This window comes from Pygoscelis adeliae, unplaced genomic scaffold (genome assembly GCF_000699105.1).
Source record: "Pygoscelis adeliae isolate BGI_AS28 unplaced genomic scaffold, ASM69910v1 Scaffold53, whole genome shotgun sequence".
NCBI lineage: Eukaryota > Metazoa > Chordata > Aves > Sphenisciformes > Spheniscidae > Pygoscelis > Pygoscelis adeliae.
Genome location: NW_008824468.1, coordinates 460,312 through 473,437, shown reverse-complemented (window position 1 = coordinate 473,437; position 13,126 = coordinate 460,312). Strand labels below are relative to the sequence as shown.

Genomic DNA, 13,126 nt, shown 5'->3' with positions numbered 1-13,126 from the left:
ATACCCTTTTCTCTATTCACAGAAGAAGTCCAGAAAGTCAGTTTCCTCTTCGAGACAATTATGGATTGAATGACTTAGATACATTCTCATCACCCATCAAGGAAATGGTGAAGGAGGTTGCAAAGACTGGTTGTGGAATGTCATGTATTCACTAGAGGCAGAGCAAAATTGGGCACAGGAATGGCTCTTAAGCATTGCCTCTGCATGACATTGCCTGGTTTGGCAAGAAGTTAAAAGCTCATCTTACTGCCTCCATAGAGCCAAACTGATGATGCCCTGAATTGCCTCAGTGCCTTGTCCACCACTTTCCCATCTTTCATTTTGGAGTTCCTTTGCTGATTGTTTATTACTGTGTTTTGTTCACTGTAATAATGGTACCTTTCTTCCCATCCTGTACCCATGATTAACTTGATTAACCTTGATTCATATGAGGCAGATGATGTTGAAGAACACGTACCTCTTTGAAACAAAGGAGTGAGGGTGATCATAATTTGTTACATGTCAAGTCTTGCAGGTGAAGCAGCTGCATTCAGAGAGTAAAGCAGCTTTTTCCAGTGAGAATTAATAAAAGGGGAGTGCATGCAAGGACACATTCTCAAAGGAGATTAGTTCTCACTAACTCTTTCAGAAACTCAGTCTCTCCTCCAGCTGATGGTCCTGATGATTCTTCCCCTGCCTCTCTATCCTCCACATCATGTATACTGTTCCTGCATAGTTAGAACTGCTTCAGTATCTTTCTAACTGCTAAATGTTGCACTTTTCAGGAACTCGTCTGCAGTGGATAGTGGGCTATGGCTCCTTAAGTTACTGCCTATTCCCTGAAGTGACCCTAAGCAATTTCTTGAATTCCTGGGAGTGTGGTGTGATGGTTGTTCTAAACTAGTACTATCTCTTAGCAGTGTAAAAGAACATGTTTTAAAATAAGCAGTACTAGAGACATCAGCTACTTCCCAAATTTGTAACTGACAAACGTTTGGGGGATTTCTGTGTAGTCATTTGTGATGGTTGCAGGAGAGCAAAAACACACAGAGGGACAGGAGCTAGTGTTACTGTGCTCACCATATTGAAAATGTCAGTCTCCCTGGCAAAATGTCACAGTGACCTGTGATGGCTGCAACTGAAATGGGGGGTGGAGCAGCAGCACGTGGTTCTGGAGGGAGTCACGTAGACAGCAGTGCTGTCTTAAGCTTTGCTGTGGCTTGAAGATGTAGAGTGAAGCTTCATAGCCTGCTTAAGCTGATCTTAACATAGAACTGCTTCCAAAAGAGGTTTTGTTGTAATGTGAAGTTGTCTAAGCTTCAGTGACTGGAGTCAGTGTCACAGGCACTGAGCTTATGCATAGACCATTCTGTTGAGCTGATCTAATGGGTTGCTGCTACTGAAAGGGGAGAGGCTTGGTCACTTGTTTTGCTTTTTCCTTATGTAGGCTTTATGGTTGTCTTTTCTCTCTTGTGCTAGCTTTAGCAGGTTTGACCTTTCTATGAGTTGTTTTCATGTGCAGGAGTGATTAAAAAAAAACCCCAAACCTATCTGGCTGGCTGTTTTGCCATTGCAGGGAGTTGACATACACATCTGATTAGCATTGATGTTATCATAGTGTAAGTGGCAGTGCTTAACCAGGAGCGAAGGGAGGGCAAAAGGGAGAGGAATGACAGCTCCTTCTGGTAACATTGAAACCCTACCTTTTATGTGTGTGATTGATACCTTGTGTGATTTACTTCAAGAAATAGGTCCCAATTCTGTAATCTTTAAAGCTACTTCTGTACTGCTAATTGCACCTGCTTCAGGGGGTGATACCTGGTCCTCAGGCCCAGTGGCGTGAGGTGGTGGTGGCATTTATACTGGTGTTGGGTTAGTTTCCTACAGCAGGCTGGCCATGTTCATGTTGAGTGGTATTTTGCCTTAAATCTTCTTTGAGTCCTGTGTGGTACCTCTGTGGCTCTAAGCCTCAGTTAATCTCATGCGTGCCGAATGTCTGAACTAGAGAGAGCCGTGTTGTGTAAGAGTGGTGTTTTTACGAAACTGAGGGTTGTGTCATGTGTCCTGAGGTACAATGTAAGGAGATGTGTCAGTGTGTGAAGGGGCGTACTCTTCTGGAGTACTGGGGTAGGACCAGCTTGGTGCAGTCATGTTAGCACGGCTTTTGGGGAGTGTTCCCTGGCGCTTTATTTTGGAAGGAAGGTTGGATCGCTGTCTGAGGAACATAGGAGCAAACTAACATCTGTACAAAGTGGATGATCAGGAAATCAAGATCCAGGGACGAACTAAGTTACCTGAAATTATAGACCTACCTGAAGAGAGGGTTTGCTCCTGTTAACTTCAGCCTGATTTATATAGCGGTTTTCCTGAATTGTGGACTGCAGGGTGATAAATAATACTTTTTAACTCAATGTAATATATTGTCGTTGCTTTCTTTCCCTTTGTTGCAGCGTCCCACTTCATGTTAGTCTTTGTGGAGAACTGTGTACTATGCTTCTGTTTCATACGAGGTTGTAGTCATAAGATTAAAAAAAATTCAAAAGTAATTTAAGTATTTTAACTCCTTCTTTATAATTTTTGCTTATTTCAGGTACATGCAGAGTTTCCTTGAGCTTTTAGAATATGAAAATAAAAGTCCTGAGGATCCTCATGTTCTGGATGAGTGAGTAATTTGTTTTCTTGTGACGGTTAATTTTGAAATAATCTGTTTCAAAAAACAAGTGGTTTTGTACTATAGGATAACAATGATCTTATTTGTAAGGTAGAATTTGTGCAGCAAAGGCCAAAATTGTCATCTGGAGCAGAATATAGGAATCTAAGTGCTTTTGAACAATGTATTTTGCATTTATACAGTCTGATAGTTTAAGAAATGGCATGGAATGCTTCCTCCAAGGCTATATTGAGAAGAGAACATGCATGTGAGAATATACTTGCGTATCAAATACTTATGACTAAAAAGTCATTTTAGTATACATTGAGCTTAGTACTCTGTTGTATATAATGTATATTAACACACTAATACTTTGAATTTTTTCAGTTTGAAAACATTCAATGTTGCAGTCATTGTTTTTATCTAAAAGCTTTTTTAATGGACTTCAGTTATCGGTGTTCACCTACCTCACTGAGTAATATTACTTATGTTTTGAGAAGAAAGGAAAGCTTAGCCAATTTTCTTTATCAACAAAATCATACTAAAATTGTCATTAGAATGTTTCCTTGAAATTTGTGTGCATAAAACAGAAAAAAATCCCCCACATGTTGCACCTGTTTTTCTCACATATGCATCAGAGACTTAAAAACAAAAACCAAAAACACACCCCACACCCCCCCCAGCACTAAGGCCTGTTTGTTTACCCTGTACTGTACAGCAGTCAACTTTGTTTCAGGAGATTACTTCTTGCAGGTTTTTTGTTCCATTGATTAGTTTTCTTAGGGTAGCTTGTCTTTCAAACTTGCATTTCTTTTTAAGCTCTGGAAATCTTGCCTGATCAAGCAGTACTTTACAGGAAGTGTTTCACAAAACATCTTGCAGTCCAGCAAATGCTCTGTTTGTGCAAGATGTGGCCTGTGCTGTGCAAAAATGGTGTTTTGTCTTCAGTTAGTTTCAGATGCATTAACTGCTATGTTTAGGTTAAGTAAGGGTTTTATTAGGTAATGCATTTTAGATGTTATGCTCTTTTGGTTGTGGGCATGTTATCTGAGATCTTTACACTTTATTGTTTAAGTATCAAGTAATACATGCAGGAGAAACTCAAGTGCGTGAATACCAAATTCCCTGCAGGGCAGAACTGTAGAAGGAGCCGTAAGGATTATAGACTGACTGAGTAAATTGTAGTGCTATTGAACAAGGGGAAAGTAACTATTTTCTCAGTGCAAGTCCAAAGCTGGAATACTGTCTTCAGTTCTGGGTACTACCTATTAAGAAATCAAAACACACGTGGACAGTATTGATGTGAAAAGAACAAGAGTTAGAGACTTGGATAGTTCCACCTCTGAATAATGTTGAAGGCATTTGTTTAGACTGGCAAAAAAAGAGATTGAAGTGCGAGACATTGGAAATCTGAGTGTGCCAAAAAAAAAAAGTCACAGTAATAAAGGATGATTGGTTGCTTTAAGTGAAGAAGTGGAGAATTAAAAAATGGCTGATTTCTATTAAAGTTGAGATTGTACACAGGGCAAAAAGTAAAAATTCTAATATTAGTAAGAACAGACTGAAAAAAAACATTTCAGAAGGCTGTAGAGCATCCCATTTTAAAAGCTTTTAAGAATAGATTAGATAGCTTTCAGTGATGTTCTAGGCATGCTTATTCCATAGTGGGTAAATTAGATTAACTTTTTGAGTACCTCTAGCTGTTACATCTTGTGATTCTGTATTTACAGCCTGTTTGCTGATGGGACAAGAATTTTTGTTTGTGACTACTTTAGCAGTAAGTTTTCCTACTGCTTGACTTAGAAGAACATTTTGAGTGGGATTAAGTTACAAAACTTAGGTGTCTATTGCCCTTTGAGATAGCATAAGCTGTCCTAGACATCTAAGTGAGCCTGGCAAGTGTAACACAGGTCCTATTAAGCCTATAATGTCCTGGATGCGCAGGTGGAGGGAAGGTAGTTACGTAGCTTCTGGTACCACCCTAGATGTTCTGTATTTAGGTAACTGAGTTTCAGCTTTTTATGGACTTCAGAGGTTCAAGGTAGATCACAGTATATGTATTTTTTAAAAAGGTTGATGAACAGTTTTCTTGGAGATCTTTCTCTAGAGTCTGTTCATAATTATCAAATGAATTATCTGATTCTGCCATATGGATAACACGCATTCTTGGTATTGTTTCATGGCAATTGGAAATATTTTTTGAGATGCTCTGTTAGTATGATATACCAAATATTTGACGGTGAACCAAATATTCACTCATTCAGTATAACTGTTTATTAAAATCTTTGAAATCTTGCAATTATTGTATTATATGTAATTAAGTACATATAATAATGATGTTGGGAATTTTTTGCTACCTACTGAAGTCCAGCTAGAGACTTTGACAGTAAGAGTTGTCTTTTATACTGGGTTTGGCCTGTGAAAAGAGGTGAAAGACGCATTATCTGATTAAACAGTGAATTTATTCTTCTTGATAGTATTGGATAGGCTACCTAAGATTAGAAAGTCAAGATTTACTTTCCTGCTCTTTGCATGTCATCTATTCCTAACTTTCTGAAGGCTATGCCATTTAACTTGATATTGAGCTGTAATTAGCTCTTATTTTAATAGTCTTTGCAAACGACATATTTCAGAAATACTCTTAACTACATCCATATTTATATTGCAGTAACCCACAGATAAATCTAACAAATTTCTCAAGTCCTGTACCAGTATTCCGTGTTGCTGCTGTCTAGCCCTATCCTACTTTTATGCCTTATGGTCAGAGGAGAAATATTGGGAACTCTAGTAGTTAATGAACTACTTTTCAGTGGAAAAAAAACACTTATCTGAGTTCATTTATGTTTACATAATGCTTTTCTGTTCTTCTGTAATTGCATGTATCGTTTAATACAGAATTTGAGCCATTATCTGGGACTTTGTGGGTAGTGTCTTTAGGGATGCATGAATAGGAATAGTACTTTTCTTCAACCAGATTGGTTTGCTTAGAGAAGGACATGTGGAAGTTCACTCTATAAGGTATGCCTGGTCCTTTGAACCAGAGCCTTTCTTGTCTTAGCAGTATCTGTGGTATATCTCTTTGAGTACCTTGCATATGGTAGCATATGAAGAGGGGTTGGAGCATACTTCATCTCTTCGTTCCTCTCAGCTGTCTTGTTCCTGCACTGAGCATGCTGTAGAAGCGTGCATATTACATATTAATATTACATATTATATACTTCATATTACAGAAGACCCAGTCTTGCATCCTTTGGTCATCGTAGTGCCCATCCTTGTTAGTGCCCTGTGTGGTATCAAATGACTTACACGTTTCATGATGGCCCCCATCTCTTCTTCCTTTAGCTTAATTAGTATCACAAAATGTGAGACTTGCCTGGATGGAAGTACTTCTGCCCCAGTACCACGCCAGAAGCTTTTGTTTGGAGCTGAATGTGGTGTCCACCTCAAGCACTCAAAAAACATGAAGACTTACAGAGCAGTTGATTTTTGGACATTGAATGAGTGCCTTGGTGGTCTTTTTGTCAGCTGAGGCGGACTTCAGTTTGTGTTATGGCTAATCAAGGTAACAGTAGCACAGGAGGGAAGGGGAGCTAAAATGATCTTTTGAAGAGGTTCGGTATACACAGATGTGCTGTATCAATGTTGGCAGTAGTTCTCAATTAATGGTTTCTAAAATGGTGGGAATGACTTGATCAGTTGAACATAAAACTGTCCCCTGACTATTTCTGTTATATCTCTGCTTGTCTGGGGAGCCTGCTCTGGTATTCTCAGAATTGGGGCACTCTTTCTGAGGAAACCATTTTATGTATCAGTGTTACAGGATCATAGATGTTATCCATCTACTGGCACAGCTGTCTATGAAGCCGTGCAGTGAAGTGAATTGGGAAATTGATCTAATGGAAAAACAGCCCACTTTCAGCCGTATGGTCCCTAAACTGTTACCCTGCGTGGCCTACAAAGACAGACAGCAGTGCCAATGCAATAGAGAGGGTGAACGGTTAGGAGTAAGTGCAGAGACTAAACTAAAGCCAATGTTTTTCAGAATGGCCCAACTTATCTTTGCTCTTCGTGTATGAGTTTGAGGACAGATGTATGTTCATGAGCATTATCTTTTTATGAATGTTGGACAACATCATTTAAAGGGTTTTTTTTTGTCTCAGCGTTTCTGTCATGAAGAGGTTCAGAGGAGCTTCAGTTTCTTTATTACATTCTGTTGGTTAGCAGACCTTATGAAGACTTACTGCAACGTTGCCACATTACTGTCACTGCCAGTAGTATGGGCATACACCAAAAGGCCAGGTTACTTTTGCATTTTTGATAACACAAATATCTTTCCTCAAGCTGCAGAGCGGTCAGGTTGAAGTCTTCCACAGTTCTGTCAAACAGCGTGATTGCAGGAGTGATTAAGGTGTTCAAGCTTGGTAGAGGGTGTAAGCTGGCAGAAGTGTTGGAAATTTCCCGTGGTGTCAATATGCATCCGGTTAAACACCCAGAGGTGGAAGTTGTTTTTCAAAAATTGAAGGGTTTGTAAAACGTGCTGTTCGTATGTACTTTCAAAGAACGCTTACTCCACCCCCTATACCCATGAGTTTCTTCGATTTTTCTTCTTTGTGGCACTCTCGTGGGAGGGTGTGTGGGGGAGTGTCCTGGAACTGAGCAGCTGAAGTAGTAAGCTGACAGCATGTCTAGAGATAACACACACATGAGAAACTTAGGAAAGTTACTTCTTGTTTACTTTCTGAAGCACTACAATTAAAATAGTGATTCTGTTAGCAATTTGAAATATTGGAGTAGATTTAATTAAGAGGGTGCCATTTTGTTACTTTCAAGTAATGTGAATGCTACTTCAGTTAGTTTTGCACTTCAAAAGTAGCTACACTTTCTAAGAGTGTGAACTTGCACCTGTCTTTCTGGTGATTCTCAGCTACCAGCTAGCACTTCTTTAAAAGAGAGCAGCCAATTGAAAAAAACCCATTGCATGTCTGTTCCATTTAAAAGCATTTTTTTTTTCATTCTACTCATCACTTTCTTGTCTTTACTCTTTCAGATAATACTATCCATAAGAGACATAGCAAAAAATTCCCTTTGTCTTTATATTGACTTTCTTATGACTTTTTTCTTGCACTGCGATGATAGATCAAAACAGAATAATATATACAGTCATTAGGGAGTTAAATAATAACTTGTGTTGTAATTGTCTTTGCAGAAGTCTATAGGCTTAATTTATTTAACAGCAATGGTAAGGCCTTAAATATTATTTTGTTAATACAGAAGCCACTGAAGCTCACTTTACTAAAATAGCTTCGTATTAATAATTTCTCATCTGTCAAACCAACTGCATTATTTATTCATTGTGGTTTTAAAAATACGATACACTGAATTTTGGAAAAACAGTCATTGCTAAATAAAATTTTCAGAGCTATTCTGGAGTATTCCCCCCCAGCTAATCCCATGAGCATTTTAAAAATTCCTTGGTATGGTCTCCCACAGTTTGAGTACAGTAAAAGCTTGGTGTCTTTCAGGGGTGCGTGGGGTGGGGGGGTGGTAAGGAATGAGTGGTAAGATTAAGGAAATGTGTTTTGATTTCTGCCCTGCTGCTTTGAAATGTGCCTGTATACTTGATGTGTTTGGTCCTTTAAAAGCATCTGCTTGATGGAGACACTTGAGTGAACTCAGTTATTGTTGAAGGTGGAGGAGGAGGCTTGTCACATCACTGCAATAACGAAGAATTCCTTTATTGTGTGTACTTGCACACTAAGCTTCAGCTATGATTTGCTGGTCTGTAACAGATAAACCTCCTAGCCCTTTGTTTGCCCTTCGGCGTGCTCTGTGCATTTAAGCACTTTGGTAGTGGGATGTCAGTGAACAGTTTGCCCTTGTGGAGCACGTAGGCATCATGTTGTATATATTGTGGATAGTGGAGGTATTTAAAAACAAATAGCAAAGCTGTCAACAAATAGCAGTTAGTAGAGAGTGTTGTCAGTTGTCTTTCAGATGTGATTGTTAAGTGTTGCTTCTCAGCTCTGTTTTTAGCTAATGTCTTGCTGCTCTGAAAAGGAGAAGCAGCATGAGCACAGACAGGCACTACACTAGTCTTGTCTCGAAAACTAACATCAGATCTCAGTGGTTACAGATCACACAGAATCAAGACTTAATAAACATAAGAGTCTACAAACCTTTTAAGCATTAAAATATTTCAAGCTGTCCAGTCAGCAAGACGGGTAAGTGAGAGAACAGTCATTCTGTACTGTGATAGTATTTAGATTGGAGAATTAGGCAGTTAAAACTTCCCCTTTTCTATGCAACAAAGTAGTGTTGAAAGACTACTGAACTGTTTGTTAACACACAGGCAAAAACTGGTGGTTAGACTGAGGATGATGAAAAAACTATTAAAAATGAATCCTACATTCCTTTGGAGCTGGCAGTGTGGAGTGGGAGAAATACTTCTTTTAAAAGTGTATCACTTGTTAAGAATGGTGAGGTGTACTATGAAATGATTGTCTTGGCTAAGTGGTTATGAAAAGGAAGGAAGCATCTGCTTTAAATGTGGTGTCTAATTGGTAGTCGTTTTTACTTTTTGTGGTCTTAATGTTCTTTCCCCGGCTCATTGCAGGGGGATTGGACTAAATGACCTTTAAAAGTCCCTTCCAACCCAAACTTTTCTCCAATTCTGATTCCCTCCTTAGCTGGTGTATATTCTACTTTTGATAAAAATAACTAATACATTTCTTTTCAGTGTTCATTATAAATTGCTGAGAATGTTTTGCTGTTGATGTTTTTTTAAAAATGATCTGTAGAATTGCAGATATAGGCATAGCTGAATGAGTCTCTCAGCTGTGCTTGCTTCTGAAAGCTGCATTTCACTGTGTGCTTTTTTTTAACAAGATCATGTAATCATTGTGGTGTTAATATTCATTTAATATTAGAGAATGTAGCAGAGTTGAGTAGTACTGATTTTACATGTCTAGGCTTTAGAAAGCTATTAATAATTAATTTTTCAAATATGTATGAGTTTGCATGTTGGGGAAAAAAAGGATGAGCCCTTTGAAAATCATAGGTGTTGAGCTGCCTTGGCAGGAGAAACAAAAATCCTCCAAGCTGTTTCAAAGTAAGTGCTTGTTAACAGGTGCTTGTTAAAAGCAATGGAAGTGATATCCTAAAACTTCCTGAGCTACCACAGACAAGAGCCCTTCAGAGCACCGTTGTATGTGTTCTGCCATCCAGCGGTGTAAAAGGAAACTGAACAGAAGTCACACTGATAATAATTACCTATCCTGATATTCGAATTTACCAGAATAGATGCCAGGTAAAGGAAATGCATTCAAAGGTTACACTGCACGGGTTGAGGTATTGGGAAGAAAGTATGAAGTGTAAAACTTCTCAGGAAATTATGATGGGCAGTCAGGTGGTTTTTCCTGAGTTTCCTTTTCAATCTCCCAGCTACTGCTGGTTGCAGAGAATGAGAGTTACCGTGGTGCATATGATTGCAATAAAAGAAAATCTTTTGTTCTCCATTAATGGCGAAGAGAGATTTAATTTAAAAGAGTGTTTTTGGGAGGAGTAACCTAATTTGAGGTCCTAAATATTTCAGATTTTGTGAGTGAGAGGTTGACCAAGTATTTCCCTTTAAATGGGTTTGTTTAGCTACTGCTGTATTTTTGTCTTCTCCCTGTGATGGTAGTTTTTTTGTTGACTGGGAGGGATAGTAAACAGATAAAATAGTTATGCTGTGGGGAGTTGAAAACAAGAGTGAGAGATTCAGTTTAATTATACTTTTAACAATCTGTTTCTAATTTTGTTTCCTCTAGCTTTTTAGATGTTTTAATTAAAGTCAGGAACAGACACAATGATGTGGTTCCAACCATGGCGCAAGGGGTGATTGAATACAAGGAAAAATATGGCTTTGATCCATTTGTTAGCAGTAACATCCAGTATTTTCTAGATAGATTCTACACCAACCGCATCTCTTTCCGTATGCTTATTAACCAACACAGTAAGTAATTGCTTTTTTCATCTTTGAGAACTCATTAGTTATTGCTTGTAAACCTTGAAGCCATAGCTTTGTTTTGGTTTTTTTCATCCTCATGACTAATTCTTAATATTCTGTGCTAATTATGGTAAAAAATATACTGACAACTGGTTAATTTAGTACTTTGCAGTTATCAGAAATTAATCCAAAACACCAGTAGGCTTTCTTCTAGAATTGTCAGGCTGTCACTTTTTAATCTTGTTGGTAGAGACAGCTTGCATAGTGATACATGAAGGTTTTTTTAGATAGTAGCAGAGTAGCTGTATCTTTCTGCTCACAAGTCTCTCAACATAGTTGGTAGAGCTGACATTTACTTCCTAATGAAATGCAAGGATGCCATAAATTTTCAACAGGTTATGCACTATACGTATTTTTATTGTTGGTTTTTCAGCAAATTATCTAGACTTTCTTGCCTTCTCAAGAGGTTGAGTATTTCTAACTTAAGTTTTAAATTATATCCCTTGTCTCCCTCTACTTCCTATTCACTATTTATGAATAAATGCTAGAATTAGTCATCCTTTGTCATTAGGTTCTGTTTCATTTGTTGTTACTAATAAACTTCCTTTTTTATATTCATATTATATGAATATAAAAGTAATATAAAAGTAATAGGAGTTACTTGCACAACTCCTATTAACCAGTATATGCAACCATGCAGAAAGTGATCTGTATAAAATTAAGGACAATCTTGTGATCTCTTTCAGTGTATCTTGTACCTTTTAGCTCTATAGCTTCATTATCTGCCCAGTATTCTGCTTTCATGAGCTCTTGGAAATTGTAGTACGCTACAGATAACACAGATGCTAGAGTACTGTAGTGTAAGGTATTTTACTACAAGTTGTGAGTCTTTCCAGTAACCTTTTACGTGACTGGCAAATGCCTTGCTGTCTGTGTACAAATAATTTCCATGTGGCAAAGCACACAAATGAGATAAATGTGCAGCTTATTCTTTACATGTATCTGGACAGACAAATGACAGACATAAAACCAAGTTAAGTTAAAAGGCTCTTACAGAAGAGTTCTAGCAATAAGTAAAAACATTGTCCTAATAGAATTATTGGGCCTAGTGTTAGCATAATTTGCACTAGATCTAAAATACTAAACTTATTTCATTGAAGTGAAATGGCTTTTCCTATGGACACTCTTATTTAACTGGTTGAAACTTAAAACCACTTACAGATGCTTAACGTTTAATTAACCTTGTACAATTTCACTATGCTAAGCAATGTTAGTGATTCATCCATGATGGCAAATATTAATCTTGAAGCACTGATGAAAAAGACAATTGGAAAGCAGAATGCAGAAACAGGTTTTTATGTAGTTTGCATTTGTTTCATATGTTATTGACAGACTGTTTCTTACAGTGCAGTTCTTCAAGGTGCAGTGTGCCAGTGTATTAGCTCATCATGACCGGAATAGGAAAAGCTTTCAGATCTTGTCTTGCTCACCTCATACTGCATCTGTTTCATATCAGAGCTGACTAACTTGCTAAAATAGCAGAAAATCACTTCTGCAAAAAAGTGTAAAACCTTTCTACTTCTTTGAGAGCTAAACTCTCGAGGAAGGATCTGGTGAGTGCCAGACCCTTGTGCAAAGGAGGGAATGGGGAGCATACTGCTGAGAGTCAGGGAGAAAGTTGAGTGAGTGAGACAACTGCCAGCTGTGAAATTGCAGCTTAGGTGAGTGTAAAAGGCTTTTAATGCTTGTCTTACAGTTCCTCAGTCCTTTTTACTATAACATTTTCATTGTTGTGAGTGCTGCTGTTCTAATGTAATGGTATGAATGAAACATTTCAGTTTTACCTAATTTTTGATAGTCCACTTTGAAATGTAAGTTTTCACCTTAACCCTCTCACACCGCTATTTCTGTATTAACTAGTCTTAGCTATTAAAAATGAAAAAGGGAAGGAAATAAAGAGAAGAGGGAGGCAAGTAATCTTCCTAAACAAGGGTTCTGGCAATTTGCTAAAGTATCTTTTTACAAAATGGTGCGCTATCCAGTAAGTTTCAGATACCATCAGATTTAAACTTTCTGGGCTGCCTCAAGTGTAATAGACAGCTTACTGCCATTTCTTTTTCCTTTTAGCACTTCTTTTTGGCGGAGATATTAATCCTGCTCATCCCAAACATATTGGAAGTATTGATCCTAATTGTAATGTGGCAGAGGTGGTTAAAGGTAAGATGAAGTTAATATTTTTGTTGATTTAAAAAAAACCACAACTTGGAATATGCATAATTATGTTACTGAGATACAAAAGGCTGAAGGCGATTTAAATTCGTTTAATAAAATAAAAAAAGAAGAAATGGAAGTTCTGCAGTTGCTCACAATAAATCCATGGGCTTATTGAGACTTTCTAATGTCTTCATTATTGGGAATGGAGAACCCTTTGGTATGTTAACAGAACTAAGAAAACAAATGAATTTTTTAATAACTTTCATCTGTCCTTTTAAGTACCAGATTAAGTATTT

The 13,126-nt window shown here is 37.8% G+C and overlaps 1 protein-coding gene across 1 annotated transcript in view; it reads left to right on the top strand.

Moving 5' to 3' along the window:
• The window catches only part of PDK3 (pyruvate dehydrogenase kinase, isozyme 3), a 35,959-nt gene that overhangs the window by 7,292 nt on the left and 15,541 nt on the right, over positions 1-13,126 (top strand). Inside the window, exons 2-4 of the mRNA XM_009321122.1 lie at positions 2,570-2,641; positions 10,438-10,622; positions 12,744-12,833. Coding sequence (XP_009319397.1) covers positions 2,570-2,641; positions 10,438-10,622; positions 12,744-12,833 — 347 coding nt within the window. The remainder of the gene's footprint in view (positions 1-2,569; positions 2,642-10,437; positions 10,623-12,743; positions 12,834-13,126) is intronic.